Below are 21505 nucleotides of genomic sequence, written 5' to 3'. Positions count from 1 at the left end.
AGGCCTAGTTAGGAGCAGGGCCATGCTTCAGGGGGGCTGTCATTACTCTATGCCCTGCCACTGGGGTGCCAGCAGGGGAAACAAAATTGAGTCATGGTGATCAAAGCTTCCTAGCCCTGCCATGTGCTTTTAGCAGGTGACAAGGGGGCACTCGATTGGCTTTCAGCAAGACCCACAGTCACATAGAAATCTGTACCTCAAGGTTGCCATCTGCAAATGGAGAACAAACTGTGCCCAAAGATGTCACAGGGCTAGAACAAGACTCCAAATAGAAATGGTTTGTCAAAAGTATTTTTCCAAAGGGAAAAGTCTATATAAATTTAAGGGAGTTCAATTGATTGCAATTGTGTGAGCGCCCCAGGGATGGCAGTGGACTGGCTTTCGGGTCCAGGGGCCAAGAAAGCAGTCAAACATTTAGACTGTGCCTGAGGTGAGCACCAATCAGTGGCAGCTAATGGCTGCTGCCAAACAATGTACTCAGTTTCTTGGTCCCAGTGAGTCACCAAAGCCTAGTACCTGGATCAGGGCTGGGAAAGTCACTGGGGAAGTTACATAACGAATCACAAGGGTCAAGGAGGAGGAAGAAGGGGCATACAAAGCAAGGGAAATTACAAATATTTCACACACAAATAGATACCCATTGGATGAAGGGAAGTGAATTGGTACTGCAGATGGAGGCAGGTGGGGAGACGGAGATGGCACAGCAACTGAGAGGAGTCAGTTTCCCAAATATGCCCACTTGCTTGTTCCTCACCTTCTACAGAGATTGTGTGTGTGTATGTGGAGAGGGAGGGAGGTCAAGGAAAAAACAAGAATCTAATGGTCTGACTTAAAGACTTAAGGGTGGGGACACTCTTCCTGCTATATTGTTGCTCTGTGCGTTCTGGGGCTTAGCCTGAGCTGGGCCCCTTAGCATCATCACTAAGGGAAGCATGGGCTTCTGGGGAAAGTCAGTAACTGTTAATACCATTGGGAGGTATCTTATCTGCTCAAATGTGGCACATTGAGCATCATGAATGCTCTTTGAAGAATAGAGAGGTGGGCCATTACTTGAGAATGGCTGTTGACTGAGTGAGCAGGCTAAGGGGGAGAAGGCCAGTAGAGACAAACTCTCTATAGGCTTGCACTGGGAACCAGGTTAGGAAAAACTCTCTCTAGGTACCTCTGATGCTGTTGCTGTTATCTCCCAACTCCCTTGGCAAAGGGGCTTGACACCTCCTGGGGAACTGCGGAGGCTGCCCCATAAGCTACCAGCTGGAGCCTACAGGTTAAGGTAAATCAGCCAGTAGAGCAGATTGAAGAAAAAGAATGTAATAGGGAAAAGCACGCGCGAGTAGTTATCCAAGCAGTAAACATGGATGCAGATGCAGCCTCGCTGGCAGGTGTTGCCTTCACAACCAGGAGCCATGCAGAGGTATCTCCTGAGAATCCTGAAGCACACATAGCTCCTGTCACATCGCCTCCGAGGACACTGGGGTATTCTTGACTGCTGGACTGGGCAATACTGATGCTCCTCTTCAGCATTCCTGTCATAGGTGATGATCTCACATACAAACACTTCCTGCTGCTGGCGGGCACGGGCACGGGCACGAGCGTGGGTGCGGGCACGAGCACGAGTACGTGTATTAGCATGGCTACCGGATGCAAGCTGAAACAGAGAAAAAAAAGAAGGAAACAGTCAAGGAGATGTGAACCAAGAGTAAAGGTTGCCTAGAATTTTCTAGAAACTACACTTGCCATACTAGTTCTGGGCCCTCTGGGATTTCCACCATCACACCAGGAGGTTTATTTCCTCCACGACCCCAGGGAATTTCCAATCACTTGGGAAGCTAGTACCCTCATCTAAAGCTTTGCTGCCCACACCAACAGCTGGTACTTACATGGTACAGCTTTGGAGAAGTCTGTCGTTTCGTCTCGTTGTAGATCAGGTAGTTCAGCACAGCAAACTCTAGTAGAGTACAGAAGCACAAGACGAAACAAATGGAAATATACAAGTCCAAAGCTGTGAAATAGGAGACTCGTGGGAAATTCTTACGGGAAAGGGTGCCCAGCGTGGCCATGGTGACTACAGAACTGACTCCTATAAGAGCAAGGAGTGAAAGTGGGCTAAGCTTCTGACCTATGCATTAAACTGCTTACAGGATAGCAGAAACAAGGATTTTTCTTCTGACACATGCCCAAACATACGATCACATACTTTCTTACCTACAGAGGTCCTGGCTGCAGAAGCCTCTATCTTGATCCAGAAGGAGACCCAGGAGAGCATTGTGGTCACAGATGAAGGGACATAGTTTTGAAAGACAATGAAGCCAAACCGCCTGCTCATGTTGAAGAAGAAGGTCATGACCATGAAGTCACCTGAAAGACATAAAACACACCGCTCTGGCCTGACGTCTAACACCACATATATATCTTGGATTCCACTGCCCAGCTCAAAAACATCCTACCAGAGTTCTAGAATAAAGGCACACTATTTTCAATGCAATCCAGTAGAAAACCAGAGGGGAGACTTACTCTAAGACACCTGGCCAGTTGAGAGATAAGTCAGCATGAGAGTAGTAATAAATCCTCTCACTTCATTGTTCTTCCTCTCAATAGCAAGGGATCTGTTAAAAGCTGCTGAAACCTGTAGCTCCAGCTGGCATACTCTGTTACACAGGCTGTCTCTAACACTCTTCCTGGTATTATGACCTCTGTTACGCAGGCTGTCTCTAACACTCTTCATGGTATTATGACTCCATACTTGGTTTGCCCAGAGCATCTTTTTTACTATTCACGTGTTACTGGATATTAAATTGCTTCAACTATGACTTTTCGGTGAAGCCAAGCCCTGAATTTACACTTCTGTGATGTTATAGACTTCTGTGACTTTGAATTACGTGGACTTTCAAGTCCCTACCAGGAAGAGCTCATGTAAAGCCTTCAGCTTAGCCCATAACCAACCAAGCCTGGAATAACATGGAAGGTAGTGTTATTCAGTGATGTTTGCTACCCATGGGCAATAACCCTGGAAAGAAAGCAGACTCCAACACTAGTTGTCTACACTGAAGACACTCCAGGAAACAGACCAGGTGCTGGCAAGTCTGGAGTGGGCCTTTTCTCCAGCTGTCAGAAGCACTGGTACTGGATGAATAAAGTTTCTATATTCTTGTGAGAAATGGCAAAAAGTGCTCTGGGACTAGTGGAAAACTTGGTTCCGGAGTAGCAGTATATTTCACACTAGAATTTCTCCAGCGCTACATCAGACCACACTATGCTACTAGCCAGAGTGATCAAATTATTAGCTCTTCTGCCTTGGAGTCTTGACTGTGACTTAAAATTCCCTTCACATCTGAGTTTATATGGTTGTTACAAGATGTATTATGCTGTTGGATTTCTTGTTCTTTAAATTTCTAAGGAAGAAATTTCCTAATTTATTAAAAGTTAGAAATTTGCCAAGAGAAGGATACTAACATGTGTTTCCTTCTTTCTGATGAGCGAAGAAGCAAAACCAATGGAAGAAAGATGTCTAGAGCTGGCAGCCAAGACAAAACAATGTACTAAAGATGATTGTTGCTCTTACCTGCTTTTGTCCAGATCATGGTTGTTAGTAGCACTGTCAAAAAGACAAAATTAAAAAGACTATCTAGAAGATTCATGAACTGAAGACATTGAAGAGAAAGAGAAGAGAAGGAATTGGGGAGCATAGTCCCAATAGAACAGAAGAAAGCAAAGCTCTGACAGTGGCACTAGGCCTTTAAATTTGACATAGCGGAAGAATGATGTCAGTTAGGGTAAACTGGATAGTTGTAAGGGAAAAGAACTAGGATCATGAGTAAACATCCCAGAGATTCTCATTACAGATGAATAAGAAGTATTTCCTGATAGGAAGAACTATCTAGAAAAGGAAGAAGTCTCTCTGCCAGATGCTAAACTCCTGATCATGGCAAGATTTCCTCAGAGGCTCAACAACCATCAGTAAAGGATGGCTCACTTACTACAGGCAGGGCTCTACTTTCTGAGAAGCTCCTGAAGCAGAGACTCTGCTCTAAGGTCCAATGTGGCCCAAGTTGTAGGGCATTGCTGCATTCTAAACCCTGAAAAATGAGTATATTTGCGTTCTAGCTGGAAGGAACTGCTTCAGGGTTGAACTGGGAGAGTTGGGATCTATTTCAAAGATAACCCTGTTAGTGGAGAAAGCATGAGTTAAGAATAGGTTATCTTTAGCAGAAGAGAAGAAAGACCTATTCTTGTCTCCATAGGGAGAGCTGGTGCTTACCCACTGCCTTTGCTTTACCGATCGATGATCCTGGCTCTGGGGCTTTGTAGTCACTAGGGCACCATTTTGAAACAATGTGCAAACCATCTACTAAACGGAACCACTAGTGACTTGAAAGCCCATGAGCCTTGTCTCCTCTGACAGTTCTGATGATGGGTCTCCACCTACCTGGAGAAACTGAGGGGCAGAGAGCTAAGAGGCAGGCCCATGGTTATCTAGTAGAAGAGCAAGGACCCCAAAGCCAAAGGAAGCAAAGTAGCTTTCTCAGAGCTCCCCATGAAAAAGGAAAAGCATTTGTAAAACAGCGTCCATCCCCTGCTTAGTACTATGCAAGCAAAGTTTTAGCCGGGTAAGCGTGAGCTTCCCTCACCCAGTGACCAATAGTGGCAAAAGCAGATTTTGTGTCAACACACAGTAGCAAAGCCAAATGCTTCCCATGACAAAAGGCTGGCTGGGTGACCTGCTCCATCCACTTTCTTGTCAGTACATGTGAAGAGGGTCCAGGGTTGCTCTCAGAGCTACCCTGGGAAGATTCCTTGGCTCCTCATTCAGATCACCTAGGAACACAAGCAAAGATGCTCACATCTATTCGGGAGCTACAAGTTAAGAGACCCAGAATCTGCCCCTTTCATCTTTGTTAGGAAAAGATCAGAAAATAAAAATATCACCATGTCGATGTTTATTTCATTATGAAGTATTTGGTGGCAATCTGCTTTTCACAGTTGCTTCTTTAAGATAATGTTGCTGCGCTGCAGCTGAGTTACTACTACCTGCAGACTCTCCCAACCCCCACTAGCTGCCATCATTATGCTAGCTTCCCCTTCTCCCTCCTTCTAGGGTAGAACTTGATTCCCACTCAACCAGCCTGGATTAGTTCTGACTGAAGATAAATCACACAAGTACCTCCTCTCCAAAGTTGTCTAAGTAAACCAGTGACATAAAAAAGACATTGAACCCAAAGGGTCTAAAAAGTAAAGTAGATGAACATTCCGAAAGTCATAAAAATGAATCTACTTACCTCATCTTGCAAGGGGCTTGGCAAAGCACTTACTTCTTTGCAGATAAGACTGAGACATAGCTATAAAGTCTCAGTTTCCTCTGCAAACAGTTGTAAGTACTTAGCATGTATAAGAGAGAAGTGATGTCCTACACAGTGTTTCCATGTGTTCTTTACATAGCATTTATACAGACAGTCATTTCCAGGTATTGGTACTATTCCCTCAGACTCTGCCCAACCTGGGCTCCCTCTGGACACCTACCAACTGGGGTGGAGATGATTTCAGTTTTGTTGTACATTCCTCTAAAATCAAAGTCGAATGACTTCCAAGCATTCTCATTGATTTCAAGCTTGAAATTCTCCCACTTGTAGACCATCTCATGCTCGTCATAGGAAACTGAAAATCAACATGGAAAAGAGGAGTGAATGAGACTGGGAAGTTCAGCGGAGTGGCCCACCAGCACGGTGTTAGCTTTAGCCATGGTTTGGAGTTTTGACGCTAGCTTCACGAGCTTTTGGACCTTGCCTCTGGCCTGGTTGTTGGAGTCCATTCAATAAGCACATTTGCCCTGGGATCTGAATTCACAGAAGAGTAAGCCATGAACTAACCCCTCCAGCACTCACATTTCATTGAGTGAGGCCACACAGCTGGGGTTTTTGGAGCTGTCCACGGAACAATGGGCAAAGTAGGGAAAGATCACTCACTTGGGGACACACATGGAAAAGACTTTACTTTAAATTGGGAAAGTAAACATCCTCCATATAGATGTGGCTGAAAAGCGTGAAAGGGAAGCACAGAGAGGGGAACATGAAAACAGCAAAATTTTAGGGCGACTCCACTTCACAGATGGATTTTGTCACAGAAAGCAGCAGGGGTCCTGTCATGAAGGTTCATTTTTAAGGAATTTAGAATTGATCCATGACAGCTAAGGAAAGATTTGAAATGAGGAAGTGACCTGGTTCACATGGTGTTTTAGCTGGGTCACTCTGGTCCTAAGTGTGTAAGCATGTTGGCATGGTGCCACTTATGGAATGCTAGTGCAGTAGTCTTAGACACAACAAAGTGAGCAAAGGCAGGAATGAGAGCTAAGAAAGCAGAGAAATAGGTGGGATCCATAGAGACTCAGAGGGAACATTAACAGCATGTGTGCACTGAGTAAATGTGGGAGGTTAACGAGAGGGCAGTGTCAGAGTTCTTGGCTTGGACAGCTGGGTGGGTGATGGTGTCCTTCAATGAGGCCAATAGCAACACATAAGCAACACATTTGCTTTTGAGGCAGGAGTTGGGAAAAGACAATGAATTTATCTTAGGACATGTTCTGTTTCAAAGTGGAGATGTTGCAGAAGTTTAAGCAGAAGATGATAAAGCCCAGAATCAAGGCAGAAATGGAGAGGAGCAGACATACTTCAGGTACACTTCAGAAGCAGGGGACTAGCTTAAGGTAACGCAGGGGTAAGGAAAGAACCCAACATAAAGCCAAGGTAATGCAAACACAGCTTTTTTGGCAGGAAAGGAGGTGAGGACGGAAGATGGAGGCTCGCAGCAACCTTGGCATTGTCACAGGAACAAAAGCAGAAGCAGAAAATGTAAAAGGTAAAGATGAGAAAAAGAGGGGCCCAGCATATCTCTGGATCCCCAGAAACCTAAGAAGGTACTCACAGCTAGAGAAAGACAGAGGGCAAGAGTGAGAGTCCATTGGAAATTTGAGCATGTGGAGTGAGCAGCTCGCATCAATGGCCATCCTGGAAGGGAGAAAGGAGCCTTGTTAGGCTGGCTCTGGGCACTTAGGTATTCACTCAACACTGACCAGGGGATCACCTCCAATGAATGGCATCAGTAGAATTTAAGACAAAAAGCTCAAAGGAGTGATACAAAGAGGGAAGAAGATCTTCTAATATCTGACTATTGGGCTCCATCATCAGAGAAGCACATGGACCCGACTAGATTGATCATTCTTGCTTGCTCAGCCCAGTGCTCTATGTTCTACCCCCATACTCTTCTCCATCACCCTCATGCCCCACACTGCTGATATGAGAATCTCCTTCCAGGCACTCAAGTTATGTAGCCTAGTCTTGACACCTCTTCAACCGATGTATTTCTACTCTGCCTGGACAATTCCACCACCGTGGACGTGTCCTTATATACAGTGCCCACTTGGGATGGAATTGTCCAGGCAATGCAGTCATGCTGGCATCTTCAAGGACTGTGGGGCAAAGAAAAGCTCACAAGTTTGTCATAAACTTGAAATGTGTATTTAACCAGTATCTTTTATTTTAAGATCTCAGTATCTATATCTGCACAGGAAGAGATTGAATTCCTGGTCTAGAAAAGTTGCACAGGCTTTTAGGAATATTATTCAAGATGATATATCTACTTAAGAGTCCTTAGCTAAAATTTTCTGAAAGAGTGAGAGAGTCCTAGGAGATGAAACACTAAAGGTTTGACATACCTAACTGAATACAACACCTTTCCATCCTTGTGGATAAGAGCCATCTGGTTGGGCATGGTGACATCATATTCATGAGTCCTCTTAGAATTCCTAAAATAGGTATCCTGGATCCACAACTGTTTCACCACGTTGCCATGTAGAACAAGGGTCTCAAAGCTGTCATTGTAACGAAGCCGCTCATCATACCAGGACTGGTAGAAGATGATGTCAATGGAATATTCCTGGTGGGAAGGGACAGAAAACCATATACTTGGGGCCAAGTAGACAAGGGATAGTCACATGCAAATGGGATGTTTGTTAATTCTTAACATGGAACCCTGAAGACAGCATAGTAGAATACATGGTACACTGGCCCAAGAAGCAGAAGAGGGATGGAGTTCCTTTTTTCTACCCAGTTCTTTCAGTCTCATGACTGAAAGGGTCTCAGACATTAACACAGCCAAGAAATCAGTCACATCGTGCTCAATTGCCACAAGTAAGAGAGTTAAGTCCCCACATTCTATAGTGATTAATGCTATTCTTCCACAGCTCATAACTGTAGAAAGGGTTGCCACAAATGAGTTCACTACATTCTACTTTCTTATACAAAACTCCTTTGTGCCTTGTAGAAGAATGCAAAGAAAGTGTAAATCCTGTTCTGGAGAACGAATCTCCAGAAGTGACATTTCATCATTTTTGTTTTGTTGTTTGATATGGGATCTTGCTACAAAGCCTGGGATAATCTCAAAGTTGTAAATATTCTGCGTCATCTGCATGGGAAGCTCCCTCAAACAGCTTTGCTGCTGTCTGTAGCTGACACTGTGGCCTCTCCTCTCTCTACCAGTAGGCAAAGGCCTCATGTCATCGACAGACCTTTAAGTTGCATCCACCTAGGACTACAAGGAGTAAAGCAACATATGTTTGGATGCAGGCATTTTCCAATGTCAAATGTTCTGAGAAGAGAGTAATATTCTCAAATATGCATATTGCCTTCATCAATAAATCCCTGGGCTATGGTGGGTCTCTACACAGCTGAGCTCAGTAGTCACTGTAGTTATAGAGGGCCATAGTGCTGCTCCTACTCTGTCAACACTCTTTCAGCCCATACACTACAAACCAAAAATCCCAGCTCAAAAGTGCTCAGAAATGCATAAGCACACACAACTCATTGTACATAGAAAAGGTTCCCTTTCAGCTTTTATTCATGGCACACAGCTATTAATTAAACCCAACCATTCATTTCACAGAATTATATTTTAAAATGAAGCGATTTGACTCACAAGAAAAATGTCTATCTATTGTCATTTTTTAACAAGGAGAATTATGTTTGTGCTTTGCTTTATTTTTCCTTTCAAATAAGTGCCCACATAATCTCTGAAGAGTGTGTGCACATGAATAGATAGTTCCATGATCATGTAGTCTCTCCATATTATGGATCCCATAAACTGTCTTTTAAACATCTAGGAGATATTTATTAAGACGTACAAGAAGCAAGAAGTTTATGTGGCTGAGGCTTGTAGGCCAATACACAGATGGCGATACAATTGTAATTAATTTGAAGCAAGCACCAACGCTATGCCGCAGCACAATTAAAGGCAGGTTGCCTAATTTATTTTAGAAGATAAACTGAGACTCAGATAAGATGTGCAAAGTTCCACAGCCAATGATGGTACAGCGGCCCTGCCACTCAGAGCACCGTTACCCTATCTTTATCCTATCATTTGTTTTCTTCACACGCACAACAAAAATGCTCTTTGGGTATCAAAGTCCAACTTCCCCAGGTCTTTCCTGAATAATCTTGCACCAACGAACAAGTATCAGATGGGTCTGATGACACAGGCCTGTAATCTTAGATACTTGGGAGGCTGAGGCAGGAGGATGAAATGTTCGGGTCACACCTGGGCTAGATTGAAGCAAGGCCAGCCTAGGAAAATGAGTAAGACCCTGCCTCATAAGTCACTCGACTGCTGGTAGCCAGAAAAGAAAGGCCAACGTTTTTACCACAATAAACTAGAAAAGCTGGCAGATAATGCCGAACTCCTGATCTTGCCCAGTCCTGTCCTGTCATGTTCTGTCCTGCCCTACTCCATCTACCCTCACAAAGAGCCTTCAAAGAATTTGCACTTTCCTAGTAGCTGGCCAAGTCTCATCTGCATCCTAGCACATGCACTGTATGGTGGGTGATGGGGAACTTGCGTCTCCTGCAGCTGTGCTGGAGGTCTGCTATACGATATTCAAAAGAAATATGCCACTGCTGTTTAAGAAGATAGCAATTATAAATTCCTCATACATCAACATATAACTAATGGTTTGCGATTCAATTTTCCCTCAGTTTGACAGGGAACTAGAGATTAGTTTAGCTAAAACAGAAAAGCTGTGTTTCAGAATTGACTTAATTAGAATCACCTGCAATAATTACCATAGTAAGAGCCAGCCAGTATTAGCAAAAGGGGATACTGTGACCAGGAAATTTTTCTCAGACTAGTCACTGCTTTTAAGGCCAGACTGGGTGTTTTCAGAGGTAAACAAGGAAGGGAGTAGAAATATTTGATTACAATGCTATGGTTTTAGGTTTCTCTTTCCTCTTCTACCTGCTCCAGTGACTGGGGCCAAATATCCACTTCACCAACTCCACTGACTGGGTTGCTATTCCATTGACCAACAAACCTTGCTGAGACGATCAATAGCTTCAAATGGTGAGGTCAGAAAAGGGTACTTGACTGCCACAAAGAACAACAGAGATAATCCATGCTGGAGCATTGGCAGAATCATATGCTAGACACCTATGTTCTCCTCGGCAAATGAATTAGAAGCAGGCTGAACAAGCACAGGGACTGCCCCCCCCATTTTATTGAATTATGTAGAACTATGTAGAAACTGAAACTTCTGGGGGAATTATGTATCATATAAGGCTTTAGAAGGTTTAAAAAGTCTTATTAGTTAAATAAATCAGGCTGCTGGTCCTATGCTGACCCAGCTCTGTGTATGACATCTAGCCGAGTGACTTACAGATGATTAGATTGCATAAATAGAAGCTAAGGCGAAGTTAGTGCTAGAGAGACTAATAGATGTTGAACAAGGAGAGATGGCGCTTAAGTGGGGCTAATGGCCTGCTGCCACAAGTACTCTCGTGGAGAATAGAAACTAGTCCCCCCAAATTATAACCTACACAAATTGCCTGACAAGTTTGCCACTGTTTTTTGGTTTTATGGGACATTCAGAATACAGAGCCAAACAACTTAGATCATTTGTTGTATTTATCAATGGGTGTGGTCTCTCCTCCTTATAAGCCTATGAAATTTAGCCAACACTAACTAAGTAAAGGTGGGAAGCTTACTAATAAAGAAAAAGAGTCAGCTTGCTAGAATTTAGAGTGGCATAATAAAGAGAAAGAGCATAATAAAAAGGAAAAAGCCATTCTGAGCTACTCTTTCACTCACTCTATGGAAACAGTGTGCATTCCATTAAGGTTACTTACCTCCGAGTCTATCAGGAACACCCATCTCAACATCAAGGCTCTCAACTCACCCAGATCACACAGTGCTTATTAGGCTTAAGTATGTTAAAACTGGCTCTACCTTTGGACAAACCAAGTCCATGGACATTACAGAGCTGGTTATCACAACCTTTCTTTGTCAGATACTACACATATGAATTTTGCAGAGCATCTTTTGTAACTCATTTGGTCAGCTACCATATACTATGTTCTTAGCATCAAGTAGTTCATAACAGAGAGACCAAGACCAACATAAAACAATTAGTTACCATGAAATAATCGAGATAAGAAGATAAGCTACTTGTGAGCCATGAAAATGTGAATGCCCAGAGACAGGCATGGTGTATGAAGGGATTAATCAGCTGCTATGTGAGTCAAAGAAATTGTCATGAACAAGATGTTATCCAAGCTGGACCCTGAATGAGTGAAAAAGTAGAGCAACATAATCTCAAACTTGAACAAAAGTCCCCCTCTGTGGTACAAGGTTGTCCTGGTATTTGCATAATATAGTGTGGTCACAGTCTATGGACTTCAATGGGGTGAAAAAGAAGAGTCATAGGAGAGGGCATGTAATGTGGAGTCCCCTCTGTGTGCTGTGATTACCATTAATGAAGAAAGAAACTGCTTTGGACCTATGGCAGGGCAGAACTTAGCTAGGTGGGGAAAGCTGAACTGAATGCTGGGAGAAAGAAGGGTGGAGTCAAAAAGATGCCATGGAGCCACCACCAGAGACAGAAGCTGGGAACTTTACCCGGTAAGCCACAGCCACGTGGCAATACACAGATTAATACAAATGGGTTAAATCGAGATGTAAGAGTCAGCCAATAAGAAGCTAGAGCTAATGGGCCAAGCAGTGATTTAATTAATACAGTTTCTGTGTGATTATTTCACTTGCTAGATTGTGGGGTTGAACTCATCTTGAAATTAGTAGCCAAATGGATGGATCTAGAAAAAAACCATATTGAGTGAGGTAACCCAGACTCAGAAAGACTAATACACTCACTCATAACTGGCTTTTAGACAAAAAGCAAAGAAACATCAGCCTACAATCCACAATTCCAGAGAACCTAGACAACAAACAGGACCCAAAGACATACATGGATCTAAATAGGAAGGAAAAAAAGACTAGATCTCCTTAGTAAACTGGGATCATGGGGGTCACGGGAGAAGGTAGAAGGATAGAGAGGAGGGAGGGGAGCAGAGAAAAATGTATAGAACAACAAAAACAAACAAGCAAATAAATAAATAGGAAAAAAGAAAAAAAACAGAGGCACATCACTGAGGAAGCTTACTCATTAGGGCTGGGCAAGGATATATTTACATATTTCAAATAGACGATGCTGAAGGTTAGCTGAGGATCATATTGATAACAGTGGAAAGGAAAGGAGACAAAAGGATTAAGAAAAAATTATAGGGACAGCAAGAAAAGGCAGCTATAGATTTAAGTTTATCAGAATAATCAGACAAAAGAGAGACATTCCATTGTGGTATTTAAGTTATTTTATTGTTTTTACTTTGAATGAAAAACTCGAGTAACAATTCCAAAGGTCCTCTTCAGGCAGCAAAGGACTTACCTTTTCCATTCATGTTCTCAGATTAATTGTGGCTAAAAAATCCCAACCTGATCCCCCAAACAACAACAGAAACCTACCTCTTGTAGTAGTAACACAAAGAGCAGAAAGCAAGAGTAAGTGGCAGGCCCCTTATCTCGGTGCCCAGTCTAGGAAAAACTGTCATCAAAGCTCTGTACTCACCATGTCTAGGGTGGAAATAGGCCCGAGGCTGTTGACAAAGATTTCAACAGTGACCACAGTGGGCTTCTCTGTAAGGTAAGAAGCAGTACAGGGTAAATGTCACATAAAGACATGGCACCAAGGAGGGAGTTATCAAAAGGGAGGGGAGAGGGCCAACCCTACTTCCTTTGTTCTTTCACAGAAAGCCCCATGGACTTTAAGGTTAGACACACACACAACTTCAGGCCATAAATCGTATTTTGGAATTGGAAAAACTGAGGGTAAAAGAAGGGGAAAGTGTTGACCTAAAGGAGTCCTTGTGGCTTACCTGGTGCATCAGACCAAGGTGTTCCTGTATGTGGCACCTCCACCTATATATAACCCAGGTTCATTGCCCAAACTACATATGAAACCTGCTTTTCCTTCAGAGAGGAGACGGCTTTCTTCTGTTTACTTACTTCCAATGCCAGGGCGCAGTTTATGGTCGTAGTTACTTAGGATGGTGTTAAGGATTCGAGAAGCTCTTGCCAGGTTCTCTCCTGAGCCCCCAGTCATGCAGTCAGCGGCAAGTTGTGTTTCTTCTGCTGGAAGCTTCTTTCCACTAGGCTGAAGCTCCTGCTGGTACTGGGGTTCTGGCTTCATCTCCGGTTCAGGCTCGGGGTCAGGCTGAGGATCTGGCTGAGGGTCCGGCTGAGGGTCCGGCTAGGGGTGCGGCTGGGGATGTGGCTGGGGGTGCGGCTGGTGGTCTGGCTCGGGCTCCTGCTGGGACTCCTGCTGAGGCTCCGGCTCTGGCTCCGGTTCGGGCTCAGGCTCAGGCTCCGGCTGGGGCTCTGGTTCTGGTTCCGGTTCGGGCTCAGGCTCAGGCTCCGGCTGGGGCTCTGGCTCTGGTTCCGGTTCGGGCTCAGGCTCAGGCTCAGGCTCAGGCTCAGGCTCCGGCTCCGGCTCCGGCTGGGGCTCTGGCTCTGGCTCTGGTTCCCGTTCGGGCTCAGGCTCGGGCTCAGGCTCGGGTTCCGGCTGGGGCTCCGGCTGGGGCTCCGGCTGGGGCTCCGGCTGGGGCTCCGGTTGGGGCTGGGGCTCAGGCTCCGGCTGGGGCTCAGGCTCCGGTTGGGGCTGGGGCTCAGGCTCCGGCAGGGGCTCAGGCTCTGGCAGGGGCTCCGGCTTCGGCTGAGGCTTCGGCTTCGGCTGGGGCTGAGGCTCCGGCTGGGGCTCAGGCTGGGGCCTGGGCCTGGGTTTGCGCCCAGCCTGGAGCTGGACTGGGGTCTGGGGTTCAGGGTGAGGGTGGGGCTCGGGCTGAGGCTGGGGCTCTGGTTGAGGCTGGGGTTCAGGCTGGGGTTCAGGCTGGGGTTCAGGCTGAGGCTGAGGTTCAGGCTGGGGATGGGGCAAGGGCAGGGGCCAAGGCAGAGGATGGGGCTGGGGCTCAGGCTGGGGCTCAGGCTGGGGCTCAGGCTGGGGTTGGGGCTCTGGCTCCGGCTGGGGCTCCGGCTCCGGCTCCGGCTGGGGCTGAGGAAGGGGCCAGGGCAGGGGCTGAGGCAGAGGCTGGCACCCAGCCAGGGGCTGGGGCTGGGGCTGAGGCTGCGGTTGGGGCTGAGGCTGGGGCTGAGGCTGGGGTTGGGGCTGAGGCTCTGGCTCAGGCTGTGGCTGGGGCAGAGGCTGGGGATGAGGCAGAGGATGAGGCTGGGAGCTAAAGACTACATCATCATCATGGCCCAGGGATTTGGCCTGTGGCTGTGGCTGAGGGCCGAAGAATACATCATCATCAGCAGGGGATTCAGGATCAAGCAGAGGCTGAGGCACAGGCCTAGGCTGAGGGCCGAAGACTACATTTTCTTGGACAGGGTGCTTATTCTCCAGCTCAACATGAGGTCCAACCCTAGAATATATGATCAAAAAATTAAGTCCTACCTTCTAATCAGCCTGATGTCTTTTGGGACAGAAGGAAACCAAAATATTCACAGGGCAAGGCTTAATTAGTGAATAGTGATAGTAACTGAGGAGGCACTAACAAATGAAATTTGCTAATTCCTTTTAAATCTTATTGCTCTTTGGTGACTTTGTATGCATTCCTCCTTTCATAATTCTTTACTTTAAAATCGTCAGCAACAAACATTAGACTAAATTTTCAGAAACCATTTTGTGTACAATCAAGTAGGTGGGCATTGTTTGCGTGAACTCTGGCCAATCAGCTGCTGTGTGCTGTTACTAACCTAGGCCTTACAACTGCCTGAGTCTCAGCACCTGAGAGGACAGGGCAAGCCAAAGGCCAGGAGCTGCTGAGGAAAGCTTGCAAGCAGATAGGACTGAAAATTTCTGGCATGGTTCCGTAATCCTCATACTGAGTGGAGAAAGGCAGGCTTTGTGGCTGTCTCTATACTGTGTACTGGACCCAGGAAATGGATAACCAATAGGAGAGCATCTTAGGTACCAGGGCCAATAACGACAATAGCAATAATAATGATAATATTTTTAATAACAACCACAATTTAGAAATTCATTTGTTAATATATGAAAGTCCCCATACTGCTAGAGATCAGGATGAAAGGGCCCCACTCTGGTCATTTTGTGATGGCTTATCAGTTGTAGGCTTATTATTTCAACAACTTTCTATATAGGGGTTCTAATTTGGTAAAAAGGCATTTTAACAATAAAAAAATTCCACTGGCTAATATGTAGATAACACTTGAGTCCTGATTTTTAAAACCAAAACTGTAAAAATTATATAGTAGAGAATAACTGAAGCATGAATAAATCATTCTTAAATATTTGCTGTGATAATGATATTTTATTGTAGCCCTTAATGACTACAATATTTACATACAAAATGATATAACATCTGAGAGTTATTCATTAAAAAAATCCATGTTAAAATGGGTGGTTGGTAGATAGGGGGCAGAGAAAATAATTGACCATTGGTTTCTTCATTAATATTAAGGTTGATTGTGGCTATGTAGAAATACAGTTTACTATATATCCTTGAAAAAATACAATTAAAAGCCTTTGAAAATGATATCAGCACTAATTAACATTTGATGTTCAAAGGCAAGAGAGAGGTTTCCTTGAGGAAGTCTGTACATTTGATGAGGCTTGGGGCTGCAGGGGAGATTGTTTCCTTATCATCTAGGTGCTGGTTACCTAATCATGCTTACTTTAAGAAAATTCACTGAGCTGTTGTTCATTTATGATCGCTGCGTTTTCATATTTGTGTATTACACTTGTAAAATTGTATTTTGAAGCTACCAGGCAAATTTAATCCCTAAAATGGAGCAAGATACTAGGATGAGCAGGTCCCTGTGCTGCAGATCAGGGAACAGACAATTGAGCATCAAAAGTGCATATTTTTCCTACAGTGTTCTGAGCTTTTAGAATAGTTTAATTGGCATACAGATGTGCTAAACTAGAGCTATTTCTCATTTGTGAAATGGCTAATTCCCATAGTGGGCTAAGCAAGGACTGGGTTTGGGAAAAGCATTTCCACTTTCAAATACCATCTCTACATGATGTCTTCTTCTCTAAGGCTTTTTAATTTAAGTCTCCGAGGCATCTAGAGGCTTATCCCCTAGGTCTCTGAAGAGAAAGGGCCAACAATAGGGATCAGAGTCCCTCTACTAGGCCTTCAAGGAAAATAATGAGTGTGTGTGGGGGGGGGGTGATCCTTCAATTTGATTTTGTCAGTGTAAACAAACAGCCACACCTTGAGATCTTTGGGGTTAAGAAGCTCCTGTGTATCCATACCCATCTCCAAAAAGCCACCAAGCTCTTTCTCAAGGCTATAAAGAATAAAGCTTAGAAAAGCACATTGGCCTAGTGGGATTTTCCAAGGAAACTTTTCAGACATCCACAGCCCTCCAAATGTGATAATCTTGCATGATACTGAAGCTCTGCACTACCACCTTCCAAATCTGGCTGAAGATGAGAGCAAGGGAGCCCAAGGAAGGCCCTGGGTTTCTTTCTCAAAAATGCTGGTCTTTTCAATTTACTGATGGATAAACCATATAGGGGAGAAATATGCTCAAAATCATACATCTGATTTGAAGCTGAGCTTGGATCAAACCAAAGTTTGGTCCAAAACCCTCCACTGCCACCCCCCCCCCTTTCTTGACATCACAGGTTGCCATGCTGACAGTGTGTGCACATGTCAGTGTCTGTTCCCCCCGCCCCCACCCCCGCTGGATGGGCTGTTTTTTCCCTCTCATCTCCCTCCCTTCTTCTTCACGCCCCCTCCCTCATCCTCAGCCATCTTTGGTCCCAGAAAAATCCCATCTAAAGGGACATAGATAACAAGAAATTGCTAATTCGCATTTAGAAACATTTACCAAGGCCCTGCAGAGGCCAGCCTCACCTTAGGGCACCAGGGAGTCAGCAGAGAGCCACATATGCCTCCCTGAGGGGCTATAACCTGGGGTGGGGAGAGAAGACACATTGCCCCTCCTCAAAACAAACAAATGAAAAGACCCAAGCCAAATGCCATGGAGACTTCTAGAAACTTCGACAAATGAAGAAGCTAGAAACTTCTGACAGCTCACACACCACAGAAAAACAGTCTCCAAAATGAAAAGAAAGAAAAGGGAATTCAAAAACACAGGAAGCAATCATCTTCCACCGTAAAATGCCAGAAATCCTAGGGACACTCTTTTTACCAATGCTCAGGGTCAGGGGATTAATGGAGGAAGGCTGGCTGCTCAAGAAAAAACAGAAAAAGGGAGGGGGCTAGAAATCCAGGCCACAAACCACAGACCTCAGGAAAGATAAATATTCCAGCCTCTGGCTCAGGTCTGCCCCCAAGACCAAGCAGGGTGCCTTGGGAAAAGGGAGGCAGAAGGGATGGGAACACTGAGATAACCAAGGCTCAGGCTCCTGCCTGGGACTGGAAGAAAATGCGACGGGATGGGGAAACAAGTAAAGCCAGAGTTGCCTGGCATCTTGCCTAGTACTCAGCAGGCGCTCCGGGGGAAAAATGTGAGCAAGAGTGAACAGAATAGGAAACACTCAAGCATTTCAAGGCACTTCAGGCCCCTTAGCCCAGGAGCCACCTTCCCAAAGTCTCCAGCCACCCCAAGTTGTACGCGCTAGCTCTAGATGTTTCCACGCGCCCTTTCCCCTCTTCCTGCGTAGACTGTGAAAGGGAACCAGGTGCTCTTGCTGCTTGGCCGCCCGCTCCAGGGCTTTGAGGGCCAACCGGAGTCCACGACGCCAAAATCAGACAGTCCCACCTACCTTCCCCGCGCTCACCGTTGTCAGCCCGGGACGCCCGCCCTCCTACAAGGGGGCACATGGGAGGGTGGTGCGCGTCGAGGGAACAAGGGTCCAGGCTGGCTTTGCCATCTGGACAACGCCTTGGCACAGCGGGAGCTGGGATCAAGAAACCCCGGGGGTCCCGGAAGCCTGCTGGACACAGTGGGCTGTCGGGTGTTGGGATGGAGACTCACCTCCACTGGAGAGCCAGGAATATGTTGAGGAGCATCAGGAGAACTTTGGGCAACATCTCGGCGTTGCCTGGCGCGACCACCTGTGTTGAGGTCGCAGCGCAGGTCTGGCCGCTCAGAGAGAGGTGGATGGTTTTGTTGGGCTCCAACTTTCACTCCTCCCACTCGCCCCGCCCCAGCCCGCGCTCCCTCCTCACCGTGGGCCCGCCCCCTAAGCCCCGATGGAAATCTCCAACGACATGATTGCGGCAGCAGGGAGCAAGGCTGGGGCGGGCAGGCAGGGGGGTGGAGAGGAGGGAGCCTTGTCGCCAGGGCCCCCAGCAGCCAGCACTGCGGCGCTGCCAGACAGCCAGGGCGGGGGACGGAAGGAGTGAGGAGGAGGCGAGCCTGCAGCGTGAGGCCCTGGGCTTGGGGAAAACGCGCTAGCGCTTGTGGCTTGGGGAGCCTCCACTGGCTGGGCCAGGTGCGCGCAGGCAGGCGGGTGGGGGGCACTTTGCTGCGACCCCTTCCAAAACCCTGATTGGCTCTGAGGTCCTTGTGTTCTTCCTTACTACCTGTTGAGCCCCATTGCTCTTCCCCATCTTCCTCCGTAGCCTTGCTGATTTTTCCTGGTCTTGCTCCACACCCTCCAGCCTTTTCGAGCACATCTGCTGGCCTCTGAAGGAAGCTGGATAATTCAGTACCACCCTTAGTGCAGGCAGGAATAGGTGTTTAGGGCTTCTCCCTAGTAACCTCTGATCTGATTCCATCTACAGGCCAATTCCAAGTGTACCCAGGAGGCAAGGGAACAGTCACCAGCTGGGGATCCGGCAAAGGCATTCACTGGAAGACTGAATCCCTCAGGGGTATGGACTCAACATTGTTTTCTGTTCAGGCTTGGGGCCTGGGTGTCAGAGGAGGCTTTGGAAACTGCCCCTCTGCAAAAGGGCAGGGGAATTTTTCTTAGATCTCTGCTCTAGAGAATACCAAAGGAAGAAATGAGAAAGCCTAGAGGTGAGGTAGCATACCAAGAATTTCCAGCATTCTTGGAGTACTTCTTTTGCATAGACCCTTTAAACTGACTTCAGAAATTTGCATGGCAAGCTCTTATTGGACACTAGCAGCTTCCTCCTTCACCTGTTGCTCCAGAAAGCACTGCAGGCCTGAAGACTCTAGGAGAGGCTTTGCTATAGCACAGTAATCCACTAAACCCTCTGCACACCCTCCCTATTGCATCACTCTGCTTTGTCATGTTCTAAGCACTGCTCTCTACCTGTTTATTTTCATTGGGATTTCTTTCTGAGTTTATATATATATATATATATATATATATATATGATGTCATCACTGAAGTAAGCTCAATCTCTCTCTCTCACACACACACACACACACACACAAAGAGAGAGAGAGAGAGAGAGACCATATATCTCTCAGCTTTTCAACTGCATCCCTCAAAGTTAGAAGACACTGATTACACAGAACGCACTCAACAAACATTCCTTACTGGTACACATAAAACTTTATGTAGCCTAGTACCATTTAGCCCAGTATAAAGAGGTTTCCCTTTAGGGGAGTGGTTCTTTCTGCTTGGGGTCACAATAACATGAGGAACTGTATTAGAGGGTCACAACATTAGGAAGGTTGAGAAGCACTGCTTCAGACTCTGATGCAGCAGAGGAGAAATGACTATGGAGCATCTTTAAGCCTCTCGTGCTTCATAGCTCCTTGGAAGAACCACCTTGGTCAGCATGTGGCCTATGTAATTTCACAGGGCTTTTACCTAATCCGAACACTCTTGTCACCCTCTTAAATTTCTTAAGACATTCTAAAGAAGTGGTCCTGTGTTTTTCATTTTCCATGATGCTTTCAAATGATGTATCTGGTATTGTCTGTCCTAAGGAGATTTTATATGTGTTCTCCTAGGCCTAGAATAGTCTCCAAGGACTAGTCGGCATTACTGAAAGAGTGACTGAATCCTGGGTAGCCAAAATAGGCAAGTCTTTTGGTCTTCCATCAGAGAATCCCAGGTACCTGTTTACAGGTTGAGATTAAGCACTTTACCAACTTTCTCATAAGCACATCTTTAATATACTTACAAGGACTTGTGTAGTAGATTACTCAATATTATTATTGTTTCCTTGTCCTCCAAATATTTGCCACGTAATCGTCTTTACCAGATCTTAGCTTGGGTTGTAATGGAATACTCAGAAAGAATTCTATACCCTCTTGACATTATATATAAAGCATAGGCTAGGAGAAGGAACTTGGAGATTTGAAATATAAAACTAAGGTTCAGGAGAACCCCAATACTCCAAGGAAGACTCTTTTGTCATAAGCCTGTGCCTGTCACAACAAGAGGGGCTTCCAGGCTGTCAAGTTGCTTAGATAGGCAACCCAAGGGAATTTAAAACAGAAATGTGTGATGATTGACAAAGAAATAGGAAGAGTTTTTCACAAGTGTTTGTGTGAAGAGTAACTGTGGGAAATTAAGGTGACTTGGGAGGCTGGCCAGCCTAATGCTAGCACTGAATCTTGCTATCCTGTAGGCAACAGGGACATTTCATAAGGGTATTCAGTGGGGACAGTGCATATCAGAACTGTGTTTCAAGAAGAATCTCAGGAAGAAAATGCTGGAAGAATCACAGGAGAGAGCAACTATGGGGATTTCTAATAGATAAGACGAACAGTTCATTAAACTGAGTGTAGGAGTAGACAAAGCGGAGAAGGCTCTTCCCGGGTGACCACTGTGACAACACAGAAGAAAGGACATGAGAGATGGAAGAGGAGCTTTTAGTTACTGCTGAGAGAACAGTTCCCTAGAATGCATAGTACTTTCTAATGTTCCATTACAAAAAACTTTACATTTATTGCTTAGGGTTTTTTTTTCACGTGTGCGTATGTATGTATGCATGTGTGCAGAGGCGTATTTTTCTCTCACTAGCTATTTGTAATGCAACTTATTATTCAAGCCGCATCTAAACAAAATGTTAACATAGCAGCTCTGTTTTCATAAGTGAACAAAACTAGTCATTTATCAGAAGAGCAGCAAGCACCCCTTGTTAGTTGTGAATTATCAAATTTAATAACAAACATCAAACTATTGTATGTCCTGCTTGCTATGTGTTTGGTTTAAGGTTGAAATCAGAGCTGTTAGTCATAAAGCTCATGTGTTTCTGCCCTAGCTTGTACCCGA

General features: G+C 45.4%; 1 protein-coding gene across 1 annotated transcript; it reads right to left on the bottom strand.

Moving 5' to 3' along the window:
• Positions 1–961: 961 nt before the first annotated feature.
• LOC121440466 (gamma-aminobutyric acid receptor subunit epsilon-like) lies at positions 962–18465 on the bottom strand. Its single transcript, XM_041641236.1, is given in 9 exon segments — positions 962–1648; positions 1881–2080; positions 2206–2358; positions 5518–5652; positions 6916–6998; positions 7706–7926; positions 12935–13002; positions 13372–14783; positions 18337–18465. Coding segments are annotated over 9 exon segments (2715 nt in total). The 5' UTR covers positions 18393–18465; the 3' UTR covers positions 962–1261.
• Positions 18466–21505: the final 3040 nt, after the last annotated feature.

This window comes from Microtus oregoni, unplaced genomic scaffold, assembly GCF_018167655.1.
Source record: "Microtus oregoni isolate MIOR12 unplaced genomic scaffold, Mior012 000067F_ref0000223, whole genome shotgun sequence".
Taxonomy (NCBI): Eukaryota; Metazoa; Chordata; class Mammalia; order Rodentia; family Cricetidae; genus Microtus; species Microtus oregoni.
This window is presented reverse-complemented; position numbering and strand designations above follow the sequence as displayed.